At 38.9% G+C, this 20,762-nt stretch overlaps 1 protein-coding gene across 2 annotated transcripts; it reads right to left on the bottom strand.

The window, feature by feature from the left end:
• Positions 1-1,124: 1,124 nt before the first annotated feature.
• LOC105398848 (clathrin interactor 1) lies at positions 1,125-20,176 on the bottom strand. Of its 2 annotated transcripts, none has more exons than XM_048630633.1 (11): positions 19,971-20,170; positions 16,335-16,536; positions 14,881-15,009; positions 14,341-14,449; positions 11,431-11,517; positions 10,267-10,375; positions 9,671-9,846; positions 9,193-9,331; positions 8,715-8,914; positions 8,255-8,413; positions 1,125-3,695 (listed from the first exon to the last, which is right to left on the bottom strand). In XM_048630633.1, the coding sequence occupies exons 1-11, from the start codon at positions 20,018-20,020 to the stop codon at positions 3,322-3,324; spliced, it is 1,734 nt and encodes a 577-aa protein (XP_048486590.1). In that variant the 5' UTR covers positions 20,021-20,170; the 3' UTR covers positions 1,125-3,321. The 2 variants fall into 2 exon arrangements, with proteins under 2 accessions (XP_048486590.1, XP_048486589.1); XM_048630632.1 differs by lacking the exon at positions 1,125-3,695 and adding an exon at positions 3,981-7,656 and having other exon boundaries at positions 19,971-20,176.
• Between the last annotated feature and the right edge of the window lie 586 nt (positions 20,177-20,762).

Below are 20,762 nucleotides of genomic sequence, written 5' to 3'. Positions count from 1 at the left end.
ACAAAATGTAGAGTTTAATTTCTGAAATACATATTTTCTACAGAACATGTATAAGTAGGCATGTACGTACAGAAAGTTTACACTTTCATTACAGCCAATTTGATGATTTATGATGAAATGAATGTATCAGCACTAGTTGGAAATATTCAGAACACATTGTTAACGATATTCTTATATGTATTGAATTAATCTCGCACATTTTGTGGTTACTTTCTTTCTAAAGGTTTCTCAATCAGCACTCCATTTTGATATTATGATAGTTATTTCCCTGAAAATATAAACTATTGGAGTGTAAGCTCGTATTTATCCGATTAAGATTTTCTTATCAGTTCTTTTCTCACATTCTACTTTGACTGTTTTATTAGCCATTGCTTACAATTTTTCAACGACCTGCTCACAATCTTTAGAGCAATGGCATGTCTAGCAGCAGCTTTCCAGTTTTGAAACCTACGATCGTAGAGTTCCCTGATTCGCATTTGGTAATATTATGTCAAACTCTGTAATGACAAAGAAAACCTATTTCGGTTCTATTTTCTTTTAACCCTGTGTTTGTCCCTGTCTAATTCATTCCGATTGCCTGATTTTAATTTTAAGTACTTTAGTTGTAAATCTTTTAATCTTAACGCATTTTAAGCACAAATTATTTAAATGCGCATTCCAATTTTATAATTTGATTTTGAAGACTGAATGTAATTTTACTCGAATCTAAATGTCTTAATTATTTATTGTATAAGAATTGTCCGTATAATTATTTTATTTTTGGCAATTTTTAGATACTTTTTATTTTGAATCGCTTTAATGACAAAATTGTAACAAATGATACAAAATGAATTTGAAATACTTTTTAATATTATTGATAATTAACAGTTTATGTGATTTCTTTCAGCGAGTATTGTGTAAGATTACCTAAGTTAAGCTTAGTTATCTATGCGCTCAATTTTTCACGAATAAATGGCTTTAAATTTAGTCCCTGTGTTTTATTTGGGTACTTACTGTGAACTAAGGGAGAGGCTCCATTAGTGCGTTTGGCGCAAGTAAAAAAAACTAAGCAGCGACGACGAAGCACAGCGCAACGCACTAATGGGGCCTGGCCTTAACGTGCGTATAAAATAAAACACAAAACATAAATACATAATAAGTTTATTAATACGTTCAACGTCCACGACTCTCGACGCAGCCACAAGTCCTTGTCTCAATCTCATTTAATATTATATTAATATTTTTTAACTCCAATTAAAACAATGGTACTAAACCCTGGTCGATTAAATAAAAGCAATTTTAAACAATAATTGAAATATACATCCATCCTATAGAAACGTTAAAATAATACAGTTTAGTCCTTGTGCGATCCAAGCAATCTGATTTCATATTATGACACATAACAATTATATAATCCATCTAAATGAAAACTAAAGTAATAAAATCAATACTACAACCACAACTACAAATAATTTTACTTTAAATTATAATTATTGCTTTGAAAATTCTATTAAATTGAACAAAATAATTGGAAGAGCTACGATAACTTAGGAAACTAATTATATACATAAAAATCTAGTGAATAATAAACTATGCACCAAAATATTACAAAAAGCACACAACATAGAAATTAATTGCAAAGACAATATAGGTTAAATACTTCCTGGCTAACAGATATCTCAGTATTTATAATTAGCCCCCTTAGTGCTAGAGGGTAACTTGATAAATTATGAACACTTTAAAATGTTATAGCTCTCTTCCTTTCTTTCTACCACTGACCAAAGCTTAGGTATTGTCATTGCAATCAATTTCATACAATAATCATAATCTTCATGTTTATTAAAAACTATTAAAATTTATAATAAGTAAAATACAAAGTTAGCTGCCTGCAATCAAAACACTCGGTATGGAATGAACATTATTAAATGCATACAGTATATAATGAATGTTTGGAAAGAAATACAAGTACAAGTATATTTAAGTACAATCAAGGAATACATTTACACAATCAGTACCTATACACATCTGCATAACATTCCTTATAAATTTACCATTATTACTTAGGTCCTTACTTAAATTTACGTAGCACTAGTTAATAGCTGGCTACTAGAATATTCTAGAAATTTACTAAAGTATTTGCCATTTAATGCCATGATGATGATGATGACATTCTGACCAGTTGGGGATGATTACTTGTATATTTAATTAAAGTTGATGATATGGACATCCCCCATGCATTTGCAAATGTAAATACTCTAGTAGCTCAGCATTTCATAACGTTACTGTATATTACTGGCTACATTTTGACACTACCAAGAAAAGGGTTGAAATTTCTTGATTCAATCGAAGCGGGTATAAAAAATATTCTATCAGTGTAACATCCAACATTAACAACTAGGTACATCCACTACAACCTGCTTCAAAAAGGTACTTACGTAAGTATATTTCATTTATTTACTTAAATAATTTCAATAAAATATCTACATGTGAATAAAAAGGGTTTTTACATGTTGCGTATGGCAGTATTTACTAGCTGATATCAAGTTTGTTGTAGGGTCTCAGGGTAGGAATGCTCTATTTTGAGTACCTATCATGAAACGATCCACTGAATCCTGGTATTGTCACCCTTTTGTGATAACGAAGTGGTTTGTACTCAGCCTCCATCTTCCAACCACTACCTCATACCTTTTACAAACTTGTTAATGAAATACGATTGGATTGCAATATAAAGTACGGCATGGGGAAGTACGCCAATAAAATAAACCTATTAAGAAGTAGAACATTAGAAACATACAGTTTTGAAGAATTGACAGACGAATCAGGAATGTAAGATGAGCATTTTCATACGTCTCTACTAATTTATATTTATAACATTATAGTTCACGTTAAAATAAATTACACAAGTATACATAATTTCTTTATATATTTTTGACATAATATCATGTGATATACCTTGATATGCACCAACTATGCGGGGGTTAAAGCGGCGGCTCCAAAGTAAACACTCGAGAGGGAGTTAGTATCAAAATCGTACAAATTCTACTATCTACATACAGGAGCCGCCTCCACTCACGTTCAACGTTTGAAGCAATAACAACTCAAGTACACATTAATAATGTAGTTTTCTATTATTTAATAACAGGGAATTTAATTATGGTTGTGATGTTTCAAATAATAATAAGTTAGGTCAGACTAACACTATAAATGTTAGTAAAGTTTTCTGATAATTTCATTAAAGTAATAGCGACCTAGAAGTTCATACGTAACAATACATTAAAAAACAGACTTATTGCTTCAAAGTCAAGCTTAACCGTTCTGGCAGACATCGGCCAAGGCCCAATATCATTGGAGCAAGTTGTTGTGATTCGCGAACGCGGTTGGTTGGTTGTTGTTCATCAAGCTTCCTGATTGGTTGAAGTTGTTGTTCATTGGTGGGAACTGATAGCCCATTGGTGGAAGTGGGTTTGCGCTTGGGGTTAGGGGTTTGTGCGCGGGGCTGTTTGGGGTTGATTTTAGTTGGTTGATGGAGGGCGCGGGGCCTATTTTGGGAGATCTGGGGCCGAGTAGGTTGTCTACGTCTATGTTTATGGCTCCTTTAGTGTCGGCCCAGGTGGCTCCTAGTTTTGTCGTTGGTTTAGGGTTGTTGTTGTTTGTTGTGTTGTTCTGTGGAGTCGGAGTGGTGGATTGAAGGAGGTTAACTGGAGTGGGCTGCAAACCTGTAGAAAAATGTTGCACGCTGTAGCACACTATAGGGCTATTTTAAAGGAAAGTCACCGAATATGGTAGGGTACCCTAATAATACAATACCCCTATTTTCTAGGACGGGACGGCGTGGCGCACGCTTGTAAAGGCCCTCTGTACCACTGGGGTACCTTAGGACAGCAACACCTATTTTTTATGGTATTCCATATGTGGTGACTTTCCTTTGCTACACATGTGACTGTTCTGATAATTGTAACTTACCTCTTGCGATAGGAAAGGCTGTGAAAGAAGAGAACAAATGACGGCTAAATAGTTTTATTGACACAAAATGTGATCTTAATCTATCGGTGGGTTACAAGTTTGCTTTGCAAAACGGTAAAACAGATTTTTACGTGATGTTCAGAAATATAGATGTATCTTAAGTTTATAATATCTTTAAATATGTTTTACAAACGTTTAACACATAGTTTTAACATTAAAAATACCTTATCTACTAATTAAATTACACTTTAAACAGCTATTAAAATGTACTGAAATTCGAGTGTATCGGTACCTAATCTAACAGAAACAGAGGTGATTACATTATGTAATGTATATTGAATAGGTAGGTAAACTAGACATAGACTTACAATCTTAATAGTAAAAATAGTACCGTTTCAATCTAAATGCTTTAAGAGGACTGTCATTTCAAAGTGATTAGGAAAATAGGTTTTACAATTACAACATCTATTTTCAAACCCTCTAAAAGATCAATTAAGTTCCAAAAGGATAGTTGAAACTCGTAATGAAGTACCTAATTTCATAAATATTATCTTTAATATTTTGTCCCCCGAACCTTCAGTCTATCAGCCTCACAGTGCGACAAACAAACTTACAATACCCCCTAAATAAAGGGACCAATCCCCTAAATAACAACTTTTCCCCAGTGCTTTCATTTGGTAAAAATACCAAGGCCATTGTCAGAAATCCGTATTTTCGTAATGTACTGAAATTACATTCTTAAATACATAAACAGTTATAATAGACACAGGCCGTTTAAAAATTACTACATAGAAGTTCTACAATATACTGACTATAACTTCATAATTATCCAAAAAACATTTCCCCTTCACTGACTTTAGGTCTCATTACGAACCAGTCTTCACAATACCTCAAAACCTAACCCTATCCAAATTATCATCTCCAACAAACGTCAAATTTACGACACATTCGGCAATTCCTCCTCCATAATCGCCTTTTCCAGCAGATACAGCGTCTGTCCCGCTATAACCGCCGCCTCGGCCTTCGGGCCGCCCACCATAGCCAGGTCCATCTGGTTCACACAATCGTTCAACCACTCCCTAAAGTCCACCATATACTCCAGAAACTCTGCAATAATCATCGACTTTGGAACCGCCAGAATAATCGAGGCAATGAGAGACATAACGCACACTTGTATTTTGGGCTCAGAGTTGTATCGCAAGTATAGCAAGATCTCCATCAATTCGCCGCAGTATTTGGGGCAATTCGGACAGTTTTTCGACGCGAGAATTATATTTCCGACCACAGACAAGTATTTTATTAGCAAAATATTGTCGATGTCTTGTTTGAGGTTATGATAGCTTAGAGACAGCTGTTTTCGTCCAAACCCACTCACGAGAGGATAGAAAAAGCTGTCGGATACTGCCGCAAATTGATTCCTCTTGGCTTTAGCGAACGGGTGAAGCCTTTTGGAATGTGTGTACTTGACTTTATTCAGCAGTCGTCGCCGTATTATCTCCTCAGCGGGTAGATTGTCGTCCGACGCTGTCTGTTTCACCACTATATCCTTCTTCGGTGGAGGTTTGTTTGGACCATCGCGAACATCTGATATTCTATTAGCAGACTCAGACAACACATCTAACATCAGTATTTTGGTAGCTATAGAGTACCTGCCTATGTCCGAATGGAATTCTTTGCACAAATGCTCAGCGCTGACTTTCGGTTGCGCCACAACTATAGCAATGCAAATCGCGAATCGAATGTTATCGAAATCTTCGATGTTATACTTGCTTTCTAAATGAATGAATAGGTTGAGCAAGTCTATAGCTAGTTTTGGGTCGTCGTTTTTGAGTTGCGCATGAACTAAATCTTCTGCCACCGCTAGACAAGCCTCATAGTCTTCTATATCAGCTGCGTCTGTTAGTTTCTCTATCAGATCTCTTAAGAACGCTGGTCTCTTCTTGGCAGAAGCTGGCAGATCATTACTCATGTCGTAAGGTTGTAGTTCGTCGTCTGAATCTAAATCTGGGTCCGGGTCCAGTCGTTTGGTCAACGCACTGAGTTTTTCAGCTATTATCGTTTTGATTATCTCTTTAGTTTGCGTCGGGGTTTTCACTGCGCTCGTTATCAGCGTGTTCTGAACTGGTTTCTCATCTTCTTCCACTAGTTTATACGCAATTGAATCAAGAACTTCATTGATATTTATGGTCTTCTCCTTGTATTTCGGTGGAGGCTTCACATTAGGATCTAGGAGACATTTCGTGTCCAGTTTGAACAGAGTCTTGTGTATTTCCTGAAACTTCTCACAGATGGCGGTGTAGTCAAAATTCAGCGTTGCGCCATCTTTATCCTCCACCGCTTTGAGGTTGTTGAGGATTATTTCCACGGTGGCCATGCCGATAGTCCTGAACTCGGCCGACAGACTGTCCAAATGCTTGGATATCCCCATAAATAGGACATTTTTCAGAGCTTGCGAGTCCCATTTCTCTTTCATATTCGCAGCCATCAACAGTCTATACTTGACTGCTAGCACTAGTATCTGAGATATGAACATGTGCTGGCTGTAATTCGTGGTATTCAAGGACTTGACGTCTGACCAGACTAGACCCAGTCTTAGGATGAAGTCAGTTAGAAGTTCTGGAGCGGTGCTACTAGTAGATATGTAGTAAACCAGGTTTTCACAGAACAGCGTGTTTTTGTAATCCTTTGGTACAGTATTGAAGGGTATCTTGTAACATAGGACTTGTTTCAAATCCTTGTTAGTATCGATGTTGTCTCCTAATACCTCCAAAATGGATTGCTCCTGGTTTTTATAATTGATCACGCATCTCTTCATAAGAATTACAGAGAATGTATCCAGGGCCTGTCGTGTCATGTGATGGACTAGTTTATGAAACAGTTTCTTTTTAATGAATTTCGTCTTTTCCGTATTTTCTTTACCGACCCAGAAAACAATCACATCTATGAATTTATTCATAGCTTCGGAATTACCAGCCATACTGTAGTGGACGACAAATTTAGACACCAAATGAGCTAAATACGACATGTCATATTGAACATCGTGATGGAACGTACTCTCAGCCATGTAATCGATGCTGCGAATAATCTGAAAGATCAATATGTACGAGTAGTTTTCATGCGAGAACTCTTTCGGAGTCCTTCGCTCCAATTTATTTGCCACTCGTTCTGGCAGTGTCACAATTAACTGGACATAGTTCTGCCAATCGCTTTGCAATTGATAGAGGCGATAATTTTCCTGCAGTTCAACGCTACTACAGTCAACCACGGATGACAGAATGCAGTCGCTTTTAACAAACTTCAGTAGAATGAAGCTTAGAGCCTCAATTGAGTTTATATTACACTCATGTTGGAGAAAGCCGCATAGAACGGTCAACGTCTCTCGCACCACCTCAAAGTTTTCTTCAATGACAAAGATCTTTTCAACCGTATCTTTGAAGATGGGCCACTGTGGGAGAACAAACTTGATGACAGAGCTTTGCATTTGAGACAACACATCTATCGCTTCCAAGTTAAACGTGTAATCATCAACTCTGCATAGCTTCTGTATGGTGATTGGTCCGGGGAGGTTGTGTATAATGTTTTCAAAGTATTTCTGTATAGTTTTGACTTCGGATTCACTTTTGAGTTTCTTAATAGAGAGCAAGGTAGCGGTCATGGTTTTGAGATCCCGGAGCAAGGACTCTTGTACCGAAGTCTTCGAGGCCATTTCTTTTCCTGTAAATAAAGAATACCTGAATGTGCCCAAAACTGTTGTTTTTATTAACATCGAAAGTGGTTGACAGTGAGAAATAAAAAAATAAGAACAGTCACATGTATTTTGGAGGAAACTTAAATAAAAATGGCAATAAAAATAAAAACTAGATTAGTGTAAGCTTGTTAGGAAATGGTGCGAGACAAGACATGCAGACCAGTTACACATTTTATGTATATCATTTTGATTCATATCAAAGCTGTAGTGTTTTATTTGCATAAATTGGTAACTAAACGCAAAAGTAAATTAAAGCCGTCTTTCATAGGATATACGTATGGATAAATAACCTCATACACAACATTTTGTACTGAAATTTATTGCTGATTCCTACATGGTAAACAATGTCACTTATGAAGATTATTCATCCATGCTCATCTGTATTTCAGTCATAGCCTTAACTAAGATTCTGAAGAAACAAGTTTCAGAATTTAAATCCTTTACAATCCGCATCGAAAAATTACTTGCAGAAAACCAAATCCAAGTTTCGTTTTACCCTATATTTTTTGTCTACTACTATTAAATTCAAACCATGTTCCATCATCATCACATCTATGTACTTACCACCAGCGGGTGTGGGCATCAGCGTGAGTCCTGCCAGCGCGTCGGCACCGGAGTCGAACCCGGGACCGTCGAACCCGGGCCCGTCGAGCGAAGGCGCGGACAGTGGCGCGACGAGTGAGGGGGAGAGCGAGCTGAGTAGGTCCAGGTTTGATGCTTGTGCTGGAATGGTGAAAAATGATGGTGTTTATTAAAGTGGATGTATGATAATTATTAGTTGCCGCTATATTAGATATTTGTTTCTTTATTTACATACATATTAATATATACATAAATATTAAGAGACGGTTTTATCAAAAAACGAGGTTTAACACTGGAATACACCAGAGGAACTAAGCTTATTCAATTTTTATTTACGGTTACACCGGTATTTCAATAATAATCTAGGTACAAAAAAACAAGCGTGTAATTAGGCGGCTATTTCGCATACAACAAGTCCATAAAACAACCAATCAATACTCACAGTTCCCCAAAACATCGAACCCGTTGCTACCCGCATCTCCGCCCGTGAACGCACTGCTAAAGTCCGCAAACCCGTCGCCCCCCGCCAGTGACGTTGCCGGGGGCGCGAGTGACGTCACTGGGGGCGCTGACTCGGGGGCGGTAAATGCGGCTGTGAAGTCGCCAAAATCCGGCTCTTTTGCGGGCTTCGGGTCGTCCGCTCTGGAATTTGGTGATAAACAAGTTAGTTCAATAAAAGTATACAAAAAAGAATATTCTATCTATCTATACAGCAAAAAGACACTTGAAATAAAAAATGATTTTTTTTATGTTGCCCTGATCACGTGGCCTAGGCCCCATAGCCAGCTATAGAGGTGCACTATTATACTTATGAACTGCTGCACCGATTAATATGAAACATGGCCAAGAAAACCTTTGATCAGGCAACAAGAAAAATGAAAGTGCCAACAGACATATTTTTTGTAGAGTATGAAACTAACCGTGGATCAAAGTCATCCTCACTGGGCGCGGCGCAGGTCTTGAACAGGTCGTCCAACAGCTCCTGAGACTTGTTTGTGTTGGCGGCGGCGGGGGCTGAGCTAGCGGGGGCGCCGGATTTGCCGTAGGAGGCCGCCGCGCCTGGAATAGAAACACATTTATTTATTTATATGTATTTCTATGACTCTCTGTTGGGAAATGTTCTTTATCTCGTCTTTGTTGACTGGAAGACTTTTGTTTAAGCGATGCTAAGACCGCCATTTGAACATATGTGCTAGATTTAGATTTTTGATACTGTGTTCATGTTTTTGTGTAAGTACAAATAAATAAAATCTATTGTACTATGTGTATACAGAATACTGTATTCCGTAGTTTTTCTACGCTAGCTCTGTACCGCTTATAGAGGTCGTTTTGAGTGGGATTTCTAGGATAAAAAGAAACGACTTATGGTTACGTTACTTTTAAAAGATAAATCCTCACCTAAATCAATCTTCTTAGCCGGCGTACTGCTCTTAGTCTTCTGCGGCGTCTTCAGCTGTATGTTCAAGGCTCTATTATCCCGGGGGCGGGAACCGACGGGGGCGCTGACGGGAGAGGGGGCGCGCGGGGGTGAAGGGGGCGTGTCTTCTTCGCGAGTGTCGCGGTACACGTTCTCTCTGAGAATAGATAAAGATAATATTGTATAAGTACTGCATTCATTCTTACTTGGCACCAAAAGGTTAACTATCTTTGTGTGTCTTTTTAATCAAAATGTTATGAAACAAATAAAGTACAGCTAAAATAAAGGTTTAATAATTCATTAAATACTGCTGCAGCAGGATCGAGAGGACAGGAGTTTACATACTTCGCTTCGCTTTCAAGTTTCAAGTGTCGGAGCTGAATGTGAACACACACTACCGCACAGTAATAGCAGCCACACGAGTGGCAATGGCAGCGCCATGAGAAGTATCGCGTTTACACACTCGTCCTGCCCACTTCCCTGCTCACTACGGCTGAATGTAAATGCGACATAACATTTTTTTATTATCTTTATTTGTTAAAGAAGGGCATAACATTAGAAGGGCATGTAATCTTACTTGCTAGGCTGTGGCTGTGTAGACCTTGGCGTGGAGTAGTCTCCATCCGAGTCGTCAGCTCGGTCATACTCTTCTTCATCGATGCTGCGAGATCGGTCTTTGGGCTCCTCTGTAAATAACATCAAATATGTTTAGAGATTATTTTCTTTGACACACTGTTTTTTGCGCTACAGCTGATGTTTGTGTTAATACTCAGAGCAGCACAAAAATACTTGCGATTCTCTGAATAACAAACGACTGAACGACGAAGCTGACTGTCCACTCAAGAGAGCCGAGTACCTAACCCTTATAAACCCCTAAGTCAAAGGTTTTTAGGGTTCCGTAGCCAAAATGGCAAAAACGGAACCCTTATAGTTTCGTCATGTCCGTCTGTCCGTCTGTCCGTCTGTCACAGCCGATTTACTCGGAAACTATAAGTACTACAGTGATGAAATTTGATGGGAATATGTGTTGTATGAACCGCTACAAAAATATGACACTAAATAGTAAAAAAAAGAATTGGGGGTGGGGCCCCCCATGTAACTGAGGGATGAAATTTTTTTTTTCGATGTACATACCCGTGTGGGGTATCAATGGAAAGGTCTTTTAAAATGATATAAAGTTTTCTAAAAAACATTTTTCTTAAAGTGAACGGTTTTTGAGATATCAGCTCTCAAAGTCGTAAAAAGTATGTCCCCCCCCCTCTATTTTTATAACTACGGGGTATAAAATTCTAAAAAAAATAGAGGTGATGCATGCTAATTAACTCTTTCAACGATTTTTGGTTTGATCAAAGTATCTCTTATAGTTTTTGAGATAGGTTGATTTAACTGTAATTGCTGCTACGGAACCCTTTGTGCGCGAGCCCGACTCGCACTTGGCCGGTTTTTTTTAAACAAACGAGTTATGAGTGTATGTCGTTCGCACTTTCCGGTATTGACAGAGTGAGATGGGTCATAGTTAGGACCAATAGCAACGCAGTAAAAAAGTTTCAGCAGTAATCGTCTGTCATACTCTGTCCATTATATTATTGTTTTTTTGACATTCGAAATCCCATACATATTTGATGAATGCAAAGGAAAACCACCTGTACTAACCAGACATAAGGAAACGTCAAAAATGCAATAACATAGTGGAAGCACTAATTAAAAATTTTACTACCGAATACAATAGTGTTGTACTGACCCCAGTTCCCGGCGCCGCGGTCGCTGTACTCGCCCCAGCCGCCCGACCCGGAGCGGGTGCCCATCACCGTCGCTTCTGATGACATGCCTGCAAGATACAATATAATACATGGTTACTAACTAATGACTCGCGCGAATAAAATGACTTTTGTCGCATCAGTCGAAAGCGTAGATTGGCAGGCCTTTTACACCTGTCCAATCAGAAGCGTAGACGATGATGCCAAAAGTATAATTAACACCCTATACAATAAAATTCAAATATGCTTTCCTCTACGTACCACGACTATACGAGCACAGTGTGATCAATGGGTTTCAGAGGAAATACTCAACACAAAGAGAACTATTTTTGACTTGCTGGAGCTAAACTCAAAACTTGACGACCCAGACCTTCATAGGCTGGTGAATATTTACACTGACAAATACAAAATAATGTTGACACGTGAACGGACGAGTCATTTGGCTAACAAAATTAGTGACAGTGAAAATAAGTGCAAGGCGATGTGGCAAGTAGTGAATGAGGAACTAGGACGCCATTCCCGGACCTCGGTCGACTTCACGGACCTTGTGAAGACGCCAGAGGGGTGCAAATACGCCTCAAAAGTGGAGCTCCTCACCGCAATGAACAAGCGTTTTGTTGAGGCCGCCACCGAGTGCAACGCCCCAAAGGCAGACCTCCTGATGTCCTGCGCGATGTTGGGCTCCGTGCGCGGCCCACTAGACCGATCTCTGCGGTTCAGGCTCTTTACGCCGCGGGAAGTCCATATCATCATTACTAGGCTGATTCCACCTAAACCGAGTAAAGATATTTATGATATGTCCTGCGACCTAATGAGACTGATCGCACCGTCGGTCTGTACCACGCTGGCTGCTCTCTATAACCGATGCATACGCGAGGGGATATATCCCGTGTCCCTTAAGCGCGTAAAAATTTCACCAATCTTTAAGGGCAAAGGGAAAAAGGAGGACGGGAACGCGTATCGGCCTGTTGCTATTATCCCAGCTCCTGCAAAAGTTCTAGAGAGCGGCATCAGCGCGCGGCTCACGGAGTTCCTCAACGACGCGGACGTGCTGACCGAGCGGCAGTACGCGTACCGAGCGGGCCGGTCCACCACGGACCTGACGCGCGAGGTGGTGTGGCAGGTGCTGCGCGCGCGCGACGCTAACCGGCATGTCGCTGTCCTATGCTGCGACCTGTCGAAAGCTTTTGATGTGGCCGATCACTCCATCGTCACGGCCAAACTGGAGCACTATGGGGTCAGGGGACCTGCCCTCAATCTCCTTAGCGACTTCATGTCAGATAGACAACAAGTTGTGGTGGGAGAGAGAGGGCTGGTTAGGTCACTCGAGATGGGAACTGAGATCGGGGTTCCGCAAGGTTCGTCGGTCTCCAACATTATATTTTCCCTACTGATGAATGACCTACCTGATTCCATACCTGACGCTCACGTGACGATGTATGCTGACGACGTTGCAGCGACTGTCACTGGAAGCTCAGTCGAAGACCTGGAGGAGCGGCTGTGTGTAGTTGCCGGGCAGCTTGCTAAATGGTTTCGGATCAATGGCTTAGCCTTAAATCCGAAGAAAACTCACCTGCTGCACTTTAACCTGGCAGGTAGGCGCGGTCGCCCACTCCAGGTGACACTTGAGAACGAGACCTTGTCGCAAGTCAATGAGACCTGCTTTCTAGGGTTCAGACTGGACAGCGGCCTGTTCTAGGATGCGCACATCGACTGGCTGTGCGGCCGACTCGGGGGCGCGTGCTTCGCGTTGTCGCGGCTCGCAGCCACCGTCCCGAGTGAGGTGGTGAGATCGTGCTACTTTGCCACGATCCAGTCTCTCCTCACATATGGGATCGAGCTGTGGGGCCGCGCGGCTGACTGGCACAGGGTATTCGTCATGCAGAAAAGAGCAGTGCGTGCTATAGCCCGAGTACGATGCGATGAGTCGGCACGTGACCATTTCATCGCGCTCAATCTGCTGACGGTACCCTCCTTGTACATACTGCAGGTAGCCTTGTTTGTCAGGAAAAATCTGCAGTTGTACAAGCAAAGCCAAAGAGCCAGACGCGCGGGGCAGCTGCTCGCCGTCCAGCACCGGCTGGCGAGGTGCGCGCAGTCCGTGCGCGTGTGTGGCCCGGAGGTCTACAACGCTTTACCTACTGAGATCAAGGATGCGCCGTCACTGCCAGCTTTTAAACAATGTCTAAAAAGGTGGCTTGTCCAGCACGCCTTCTACACTGTGGGTGAATTCATTAGCAGGAAGACTTAAATTATATTAGATTTTTTGTATTCTTTACTTATAACTACTGACATGTATATTCTTTTAAATTTTTTATTCTTGACATTTTATTATTGTATAATTTACCATTGACTATCTATTATATTATTTATCTTGACATTTTATTATTGTATAATTTACCATTGACTATCTATTAGTATTTGAATTTTTGTACTACTACGTACATTTAAATGATATTTTAGTATTTAATTTTAGTTTAGGTATGACTTAATTTTTAATATTATTATTATTTTATTTATTTTTTCCCTGACATGTAATGAATATTATGAATAATAAATACAATACAATACAATACAATACTACATTTTATAAAAGTGTTGTAAAAAAGGTATACTAAGCCGAAAGGGGGTCACTCTGAACAACTTTTGTTCTAAGACTTTTGGAAATTTGCGAAAAAAATAATTTGTTCTCCATGGTAAAAAGGCACGGGACCGACCAAGTTTCTATGTAAAGGGTTTTTTTTCGTGCAATACTGTAAATCCATCACTGGATTCGTCATTTCACTGGACATGTCATTCCTGCAGGTTTGATACACCTGATTGTACATTATTACAATTATTGCTTAGTTTGTAAAATACAATAAAAGAATACATATAAATAAATGTGCACTCACCTATATACTTGTCCTTGTTCTTCTTGGCCTTCTTCCGCTCGTCGCGCAGCTTGTCATCATCCTGGATGAAGTCGATGAGCTCGCGCACCTTGTGGCGCACGTTGATGCCCTGAAAGTACATCATAATATAATGTTTTATTCGACGTAATATTTTTGATGAATCTACGCCATTTCGGAAAGGCGCGGTTCTGTCGAAGAGGAAAAGAAGGATCTTTACAACCTATTAGTGAGATTGACAAAGTACAAAACTAACTGTTTATATTTTAGGTCTCTCAATTGCAATACTGTCTTAGATACAGCGTAATGAAGTCTCTATTAGGTATGTATATTTACTTACATAGCAAAAAGACGTATTAAAACAAATGATCTGTTTTACAGTGTTTCAGCTCTATACCTTGTTTCACGGGGAAAAACATCTGACAGGACCCTTATTACATTTGACTAAGGGTAGTTTTTGTTTGTATCAGATGTCTTTCCTCGTGAAACAAGGTATAGGCTAGGTAATAAAAGCGTTGAAAGATAACTAATCCAGTCCCTCACCTGGTCCTTCCCCAGGTCATCGACATGCGTGTAGTTCTCGAGGCTGCGCAGGTCGTAGATGTGCTCCCGCGCCGACGTCACCACGCGCTCCGACCCGTTGCGCACCAGGTAGCTTAGTAGGAGCAGACACTGGGGGGTAGAGTATTAGTTATGTTAATCGTAGAATGATAAGACAGACAGTACGGGTAGAATGATTCAGAAGGAACAGGGGGCAGAGAATTAGTTGCCAACACCATGATGGGCTTCAGTTCTGATTACCTGACCGGCTACTCACTCTAAAATTCGCAAAACTGTCATGCAATTAGGTATGGGCGTTATTTCACGTCACTATTTACAGTAACTGGCTACGGGACAAGTAACCGAATAACCAGTTTCTAGATATACGACAAACTAGTGATTTTTGTAACCTAGTGATTTTTGTAACCTATTGATTTTTGTAACCTAGTGATTTTTGTAAACTAGCTTTATTTCATGTCACTATTTACAATACGACAACCTAGTGACTTTTGTAATCTAGTGATTATTGTAAACACGACAAAACATTTGTAGACTGAATAAAAGAGTGACAGGAAATAGTTAAGTTGAAAGCGTTATTTTGTGTTTATTACACTAATTTAAAACAGAATTTTATTTTTCACAAAAATATACCTCTGCCCTCATACAAAGACATACTTAAAACAACTCCCCCTAAACAACTCCCCAAAACACCTTACGATTGCCGAAATATTTACAGATTTAAATTTCCACAAAAATATACCTCTGCCCTCATACAAACACATACTTAAAACAACTCCCCCTAAACAACTCCCCAAAACACCTTACGATTGCCGAGATATTAACAGATTTAAATTTCCACAAAAATATACCTCTGCCCTCATACAAACACATACTTAAAACAACTCCCCCTAAACAACTCCCCTAAACACCTTACGATTGCCGAGATATTTACAGACTTAAATTTCGATTTATCCACCCCATTATTTTGTATGTACCTAACTGCATAGTTACAAAACTACTTCGACGAACACCAGGAATAAGTAACGTAGTCAACGTGTCATTATAGTAATACTTCGGTAAAATAACTTGTATCTAAAATCACGGTTGAAGAAATAGCTAGTTACAAAAATAGCTAGTTACTTAACTAGATAACTAGTGACGGCTTAGACGTCACCGGCTACGTTACGTTTCGTGAAAATCACGTAACGACCCACACCTACATGCAATCAGTATGTTCATTGCATCCAATACAGTCGCAGTTAGCGCACTTAAACCCCAAATCGTCATACTTCTCTAGCTTTTTGTAGCAAACCACCCTCACCTTATAAGTCCTCCGCCAGTGCACCCTGTTATCGTGCATCACAATAATAATAATTATGGTCAATAAACACAACCATACCGCGATGTAGAACGTATCACACCAGCGCCATCTAGTGAGAATCACAGTAAACACTCACCTTGTACGTCCTCCGCCAGTGCGCCCTATTGTCGTGCAGCATCCGTCTCCACAGCATGCTCATGACCTCGGGGAAGTGCTCGTAGGTGAATGTAGCCAGTGCTAACTCCTGCATCTGCTGGCCGGTGGGCCCCCACGCCTCGTCCGACGTCGCCTCACGAACTTTTCCTTCTACCTCCGTGTAGTTCATTACTACGTTTGTTCTGGAGGGGAGAAGGATTGTTACTATTTTGAGTACAAAGGTAGGGAGGGACCATTGACTTATATATTAGCTACTAGCGTAAGGACAGGGCCAACCGCTCAACAGGAAGGATGCGCTCGTCAGAACATCTTGTCTACAGAAAATGGCACCCTCACGCTTGCCCCAAAATCTCATATTTTTTATGATTTTTTTAATTAGCCATATTTGTGTCCCACTGCTGGGCAAAGGCCTCCCCATATTTATTCCACAAGTCTCTGTTGTCGATCACCTGACGCCAATCCGTTAAAAATTTGTCCAGGTCGTCCCGCCATCTCCGTTATAATTTTTGCCCACCTGTCCGGGTTGCATTCGCATGACGTGGCCTGCCCAGGCCCACTTCAGCTTAGCGGTCTGTGCACCTACGTCTTTTATGCGAGTGGCGGAGCGCAGTGTGGTATTTCTAACGCGGTCTAGCCTAGTCACACCCAGTATGCTGCGCTCCATCGCTCGTTGGCAAACCTACAGCCTAGACTTCTGATGTTCCGTCAAAGACCAAGTCTGAGCGCCGTAGGTTAGGACGGGCAGGATACACATGTCAAGGAGCTTCCGCTGGAGCGATAATGGTAGCTCTCCCTTCATTAAAGATTTCATAGACCAGAAGCTTTTCCAGGCGTTTTCAATCCGTCTTTCGACTTCTTTGTCTTGCCGGTTATGAAATGAAGGTATCTGGCCTAGATAAAGGATAAATCTCATATATCTGTTCTAATTTGTTTGAATTGGGGCCAGCTGATGACATTTTCTTTAGACAAAATGTTTTGACGGGCACATCCTTCCTTTTGAAATCATTGGTTTATGGTATTACAATACATTTGGTATTATGCTACTCATTATAACTTCTAAAATACGAAAAAGGGCATTTTGGCCGTGGCAATGATGAGGAAATGAATAGGAAAGAATATAAAAAAATAAGGGCCAGTAACTATAGCTCTTAAAATCTACGAGCTCAAGTGTCAGTGGGTCGGCCATATATGGATAACTGATGAGAAGTTTAGGAGACTGTGAAAAGGCAAGACAGGAAGTGTACAATTTAGGAATCATGTGGCAAGATATCAAGTGAAGCACTCGACAGTAATGTGAAATTTGCAACATTATACTATCTGAATATTACAGCAGTCAGTTTAAAGCTGTAATTTAATCCAACATAGTCTTCATCAGATAAGAGGCAGAAGTTACATAAGAATTAGGTATTGACAGATCCATAACCTAGATTAAGTCAAGGTCAGATCATTATCATTAGAGAACATCTAACTCCTGCAATGGAAACCACTTTACAATGCAAATTACTATGCTTCCTTTGTAGTGATCTCCACAGTTGACCTATATTGTTTGATCTTCCAAGTTACAATGATTATGTATGACGACAAAACCATACAGTATTATAGTTATAGGGTCTAGGAGCTGCAAGTTGAAATACAGGCAATACACAGTTTGGCATCTTTACAAATAAAAAAAAATACAATTTCTTAGCTATTGAGGTGTAAAAATTCTATTATTTTTGGAAATAAAGTATTATGTTTACATTTAAGTATGTATACAGTCATACAAATTTTCCTATCCAAAGACATATGACAATCTAGTCAGATACCATTAAGCATTAAGTCCACCTCATTGTACATCTACTTTTGTAAATTGTGCAATAAAAGTATAAATAAATAAATAAATAAATAAATACCTGGGTAGCAATACTGTACAGTAAACAGCATTTAATTAAACTAGCTATTAATGATCATTGAATGTTATTAATTGGTAATTTAGTTTTATCCTCACTACAACCACAGAATAGTAACTACTACAATAAAGGATTTCTGGAACTCTACACATATCTATGTACTTATACACAATTACACAGATATGTACCTATGCAGATATAGTTTTAGTATAACATGAAGAGATTGAAATGAAAATAGGGTCTGTAACATAGAAGCAATGGGAAGAAGTATTGACAGACCTATGATTAGGGAGATGAGTCCATCTGGATTTTTATAAAATCTATATCTTTAACTGCATGCCTTATAAATAAGTAATATTTGATAACTTGTTGCACAATCACAAAACTATGTATGCTCATACAATCAGAATCAGCCTTGAGGCTACTCTAAAGTAAAGAATACAAAGTCATTCGGTCACTTGGCAATACTGAAAGTGAAAGACAGGAAAATGTAAGAGTAAGAGTTGTTTGTATATTCAGAGGATCATACTTTTCTTACTGTGTCCAATGAGTAGAGCCAATCAATGGTTAATTTTAAGAAAAATTATGTGTCATTATTATCATACATTCCAAAATTTTATTTAATAAATCAGCTAACCCAGTTAAAATTCTGAGAAATGGTGCATAGTTTTCATGTAATGTAACTGGTCAAATATACATCATTTTCAGGATTTGTAAGAAGTAAACAATGGTGTTAAATTTTGTTCACTGAGAAATTCTATTCATTTTAAAAAAGATAAGCTTATCAGTGTCAGGGCAAGGTAAAATGGATATGTGTATAGTGTGACAAACTTATCTGTTCCGGTGAGAGCGAACTAAATTGATCCATATCTCATTACTTACTAATGAATTGTATATTGTAAAAGATTAGATGGGTTTATTAACGCCGCAAGAGCGAATTAACAATACGAGCAAACTTAAAATTTTATAAAATTAAGAAATATTAGACATTTATGTGAGCTGACACCGGAACAGATAAGTTTGTGGCACTGTAATAGTAAACTAAATTTTTGGTTCAAGGTTAAAAAATTTGCACAAATTTTATTGTAAGATGAGGGATAAACCTCGAATAATAATCATAATAGTTTATTATGCAGTATTTTAAATTAATGTTGTTATATTCTTAAGGGAAATAAACCATCTTTAGCTTTAATTTATCTTCTATTTTGAAGATTATGCCTATTAGACATTATTACTTATTTTTATATGAAAATATGGGTTAGTATGTTAAATGTATTAACTATCTTTAGGAGATAAAACCTTGAATAAGTTTTGAGTGTGCCAGTGTCAAATTTATCCTGAATTTAGTAGGAAACAGGTCTCATACAAAAGGAAAATAAAGGAAGAATGATATCGCATGAATCGAACACACACCTATTGTTCTTTATGTTCTCAAAACAAGCTTGAGGACAACCAACACAACTCGATAATTTAAACATAAACGTAGGCCGACTACATTCGGCTAAAATGGGATATTTCCCAAACTTGTTCACCTCCAGTAAAAACCAGAATGGAGGAATCCTGAGGCTAAAATAACAAAGTTTCATGACAGTATCAGGGGTAGAACATGTAGTTACATTCGTGGTTATCATTGATAGCTCTATAAAAAGTAAATTAGGCAGTAAATTTGTTACACAGATGGAATAATTTACATATTTAGATAGTGCAAATAACACTCGAAAACTTACACTTTGTCGGCCAGCTCCCGCACCTTCCACATGCTAATAAAACGATCCATTTTGTTCAACACAACAATTGCAGGCGTCCAAAATAAAAAAAGCACTTCAAATACACGAAATATCACACAAAATTTAACTTAAAATTCGAGCTGATGATTTGGCTGACATTATTGCAAAATGGCGAGAGGCAAAATGTTGCCAGGCAGAAAATATTTTTTCTACCTGAGTTACTTTTTCTTGCCTATATTTTAATGAAAAACGTGTTAAGTCCCCCATTCACTACACGCATCGCGAGCCGAGCGACGAGCCCCGAGCCGTACCAATCCGTGGACAAGTCCGTCATCGCCCACACACTATACGAGTCGCGAGTAGCAGTCCAGTTAATTGTAAACTTTACGATCCTTGCACAAGGAACAGTATTCGTACCCTTAAAGGCTGTATTCTTGACGAAGTACTTATAGGAAGCTTATTTATAATATAATGTATATTATACAGAAGAATATGACATAGAAAAAGTAAGTAAGTACATACACAAGAAGCTATTAGGTAGAGGAAAATAAAACCATAGCATACTATACAATCTTTTAATATTAATGCTTATTTTATAGACCTTATTATCGAGTATATTAATTTAAATTTATGTACAGAGGAAAGAACCTGACCCAATCAGTAGCAATGCTACTCTAAGAGGGGTCAGGTTTCTGAGCAAACCACTACAAAATACCTACATTTCAATCTTCTACAATAATAAATATCCACATATTGCACTTTTTATCAATTAACACACATATTATTATGTTA

Source organism: Plutella xylostella, chromosome 26 (genome assembly GCF_932276165.1).
Source record: "Plutella xylostella chromosome 26, ilPluXylo3.1, whole genome shotgun sequence".
Taxonomy (NCBI): Eukaryota; Metazoa; Arthropoda; class Insecta; order Lepidoptera; family Plutellidae; genus Plutella; species Plutella xylostella.
This window is presented reverse-complemented; position numbering and strand designations above follow the sequence as displayed.

Coding starts and splice junctions, on each gene's coding strand:
- LOC105398848 (XM_048630632.1), bottom strand. CDS start 20,020: ATGGATCGTTTTATTAGCATGTGGAAGGTGCGGGAGCTGGCCGACAAA. Junction 9,847..10,266: donor ACACAGCCACAGCCTAGCAA/GTAAGATTACAT, acceptor ATCTATTCTCAG/AGAGAACGTGTACCGCGACA. Junction 8,915..9,192: donor GAGGATGACTTTGATCCACG/GTTAGTTTCATA, acceptor ACCAAATTCCAG/AGCGGACGACCCGAAGCCCG.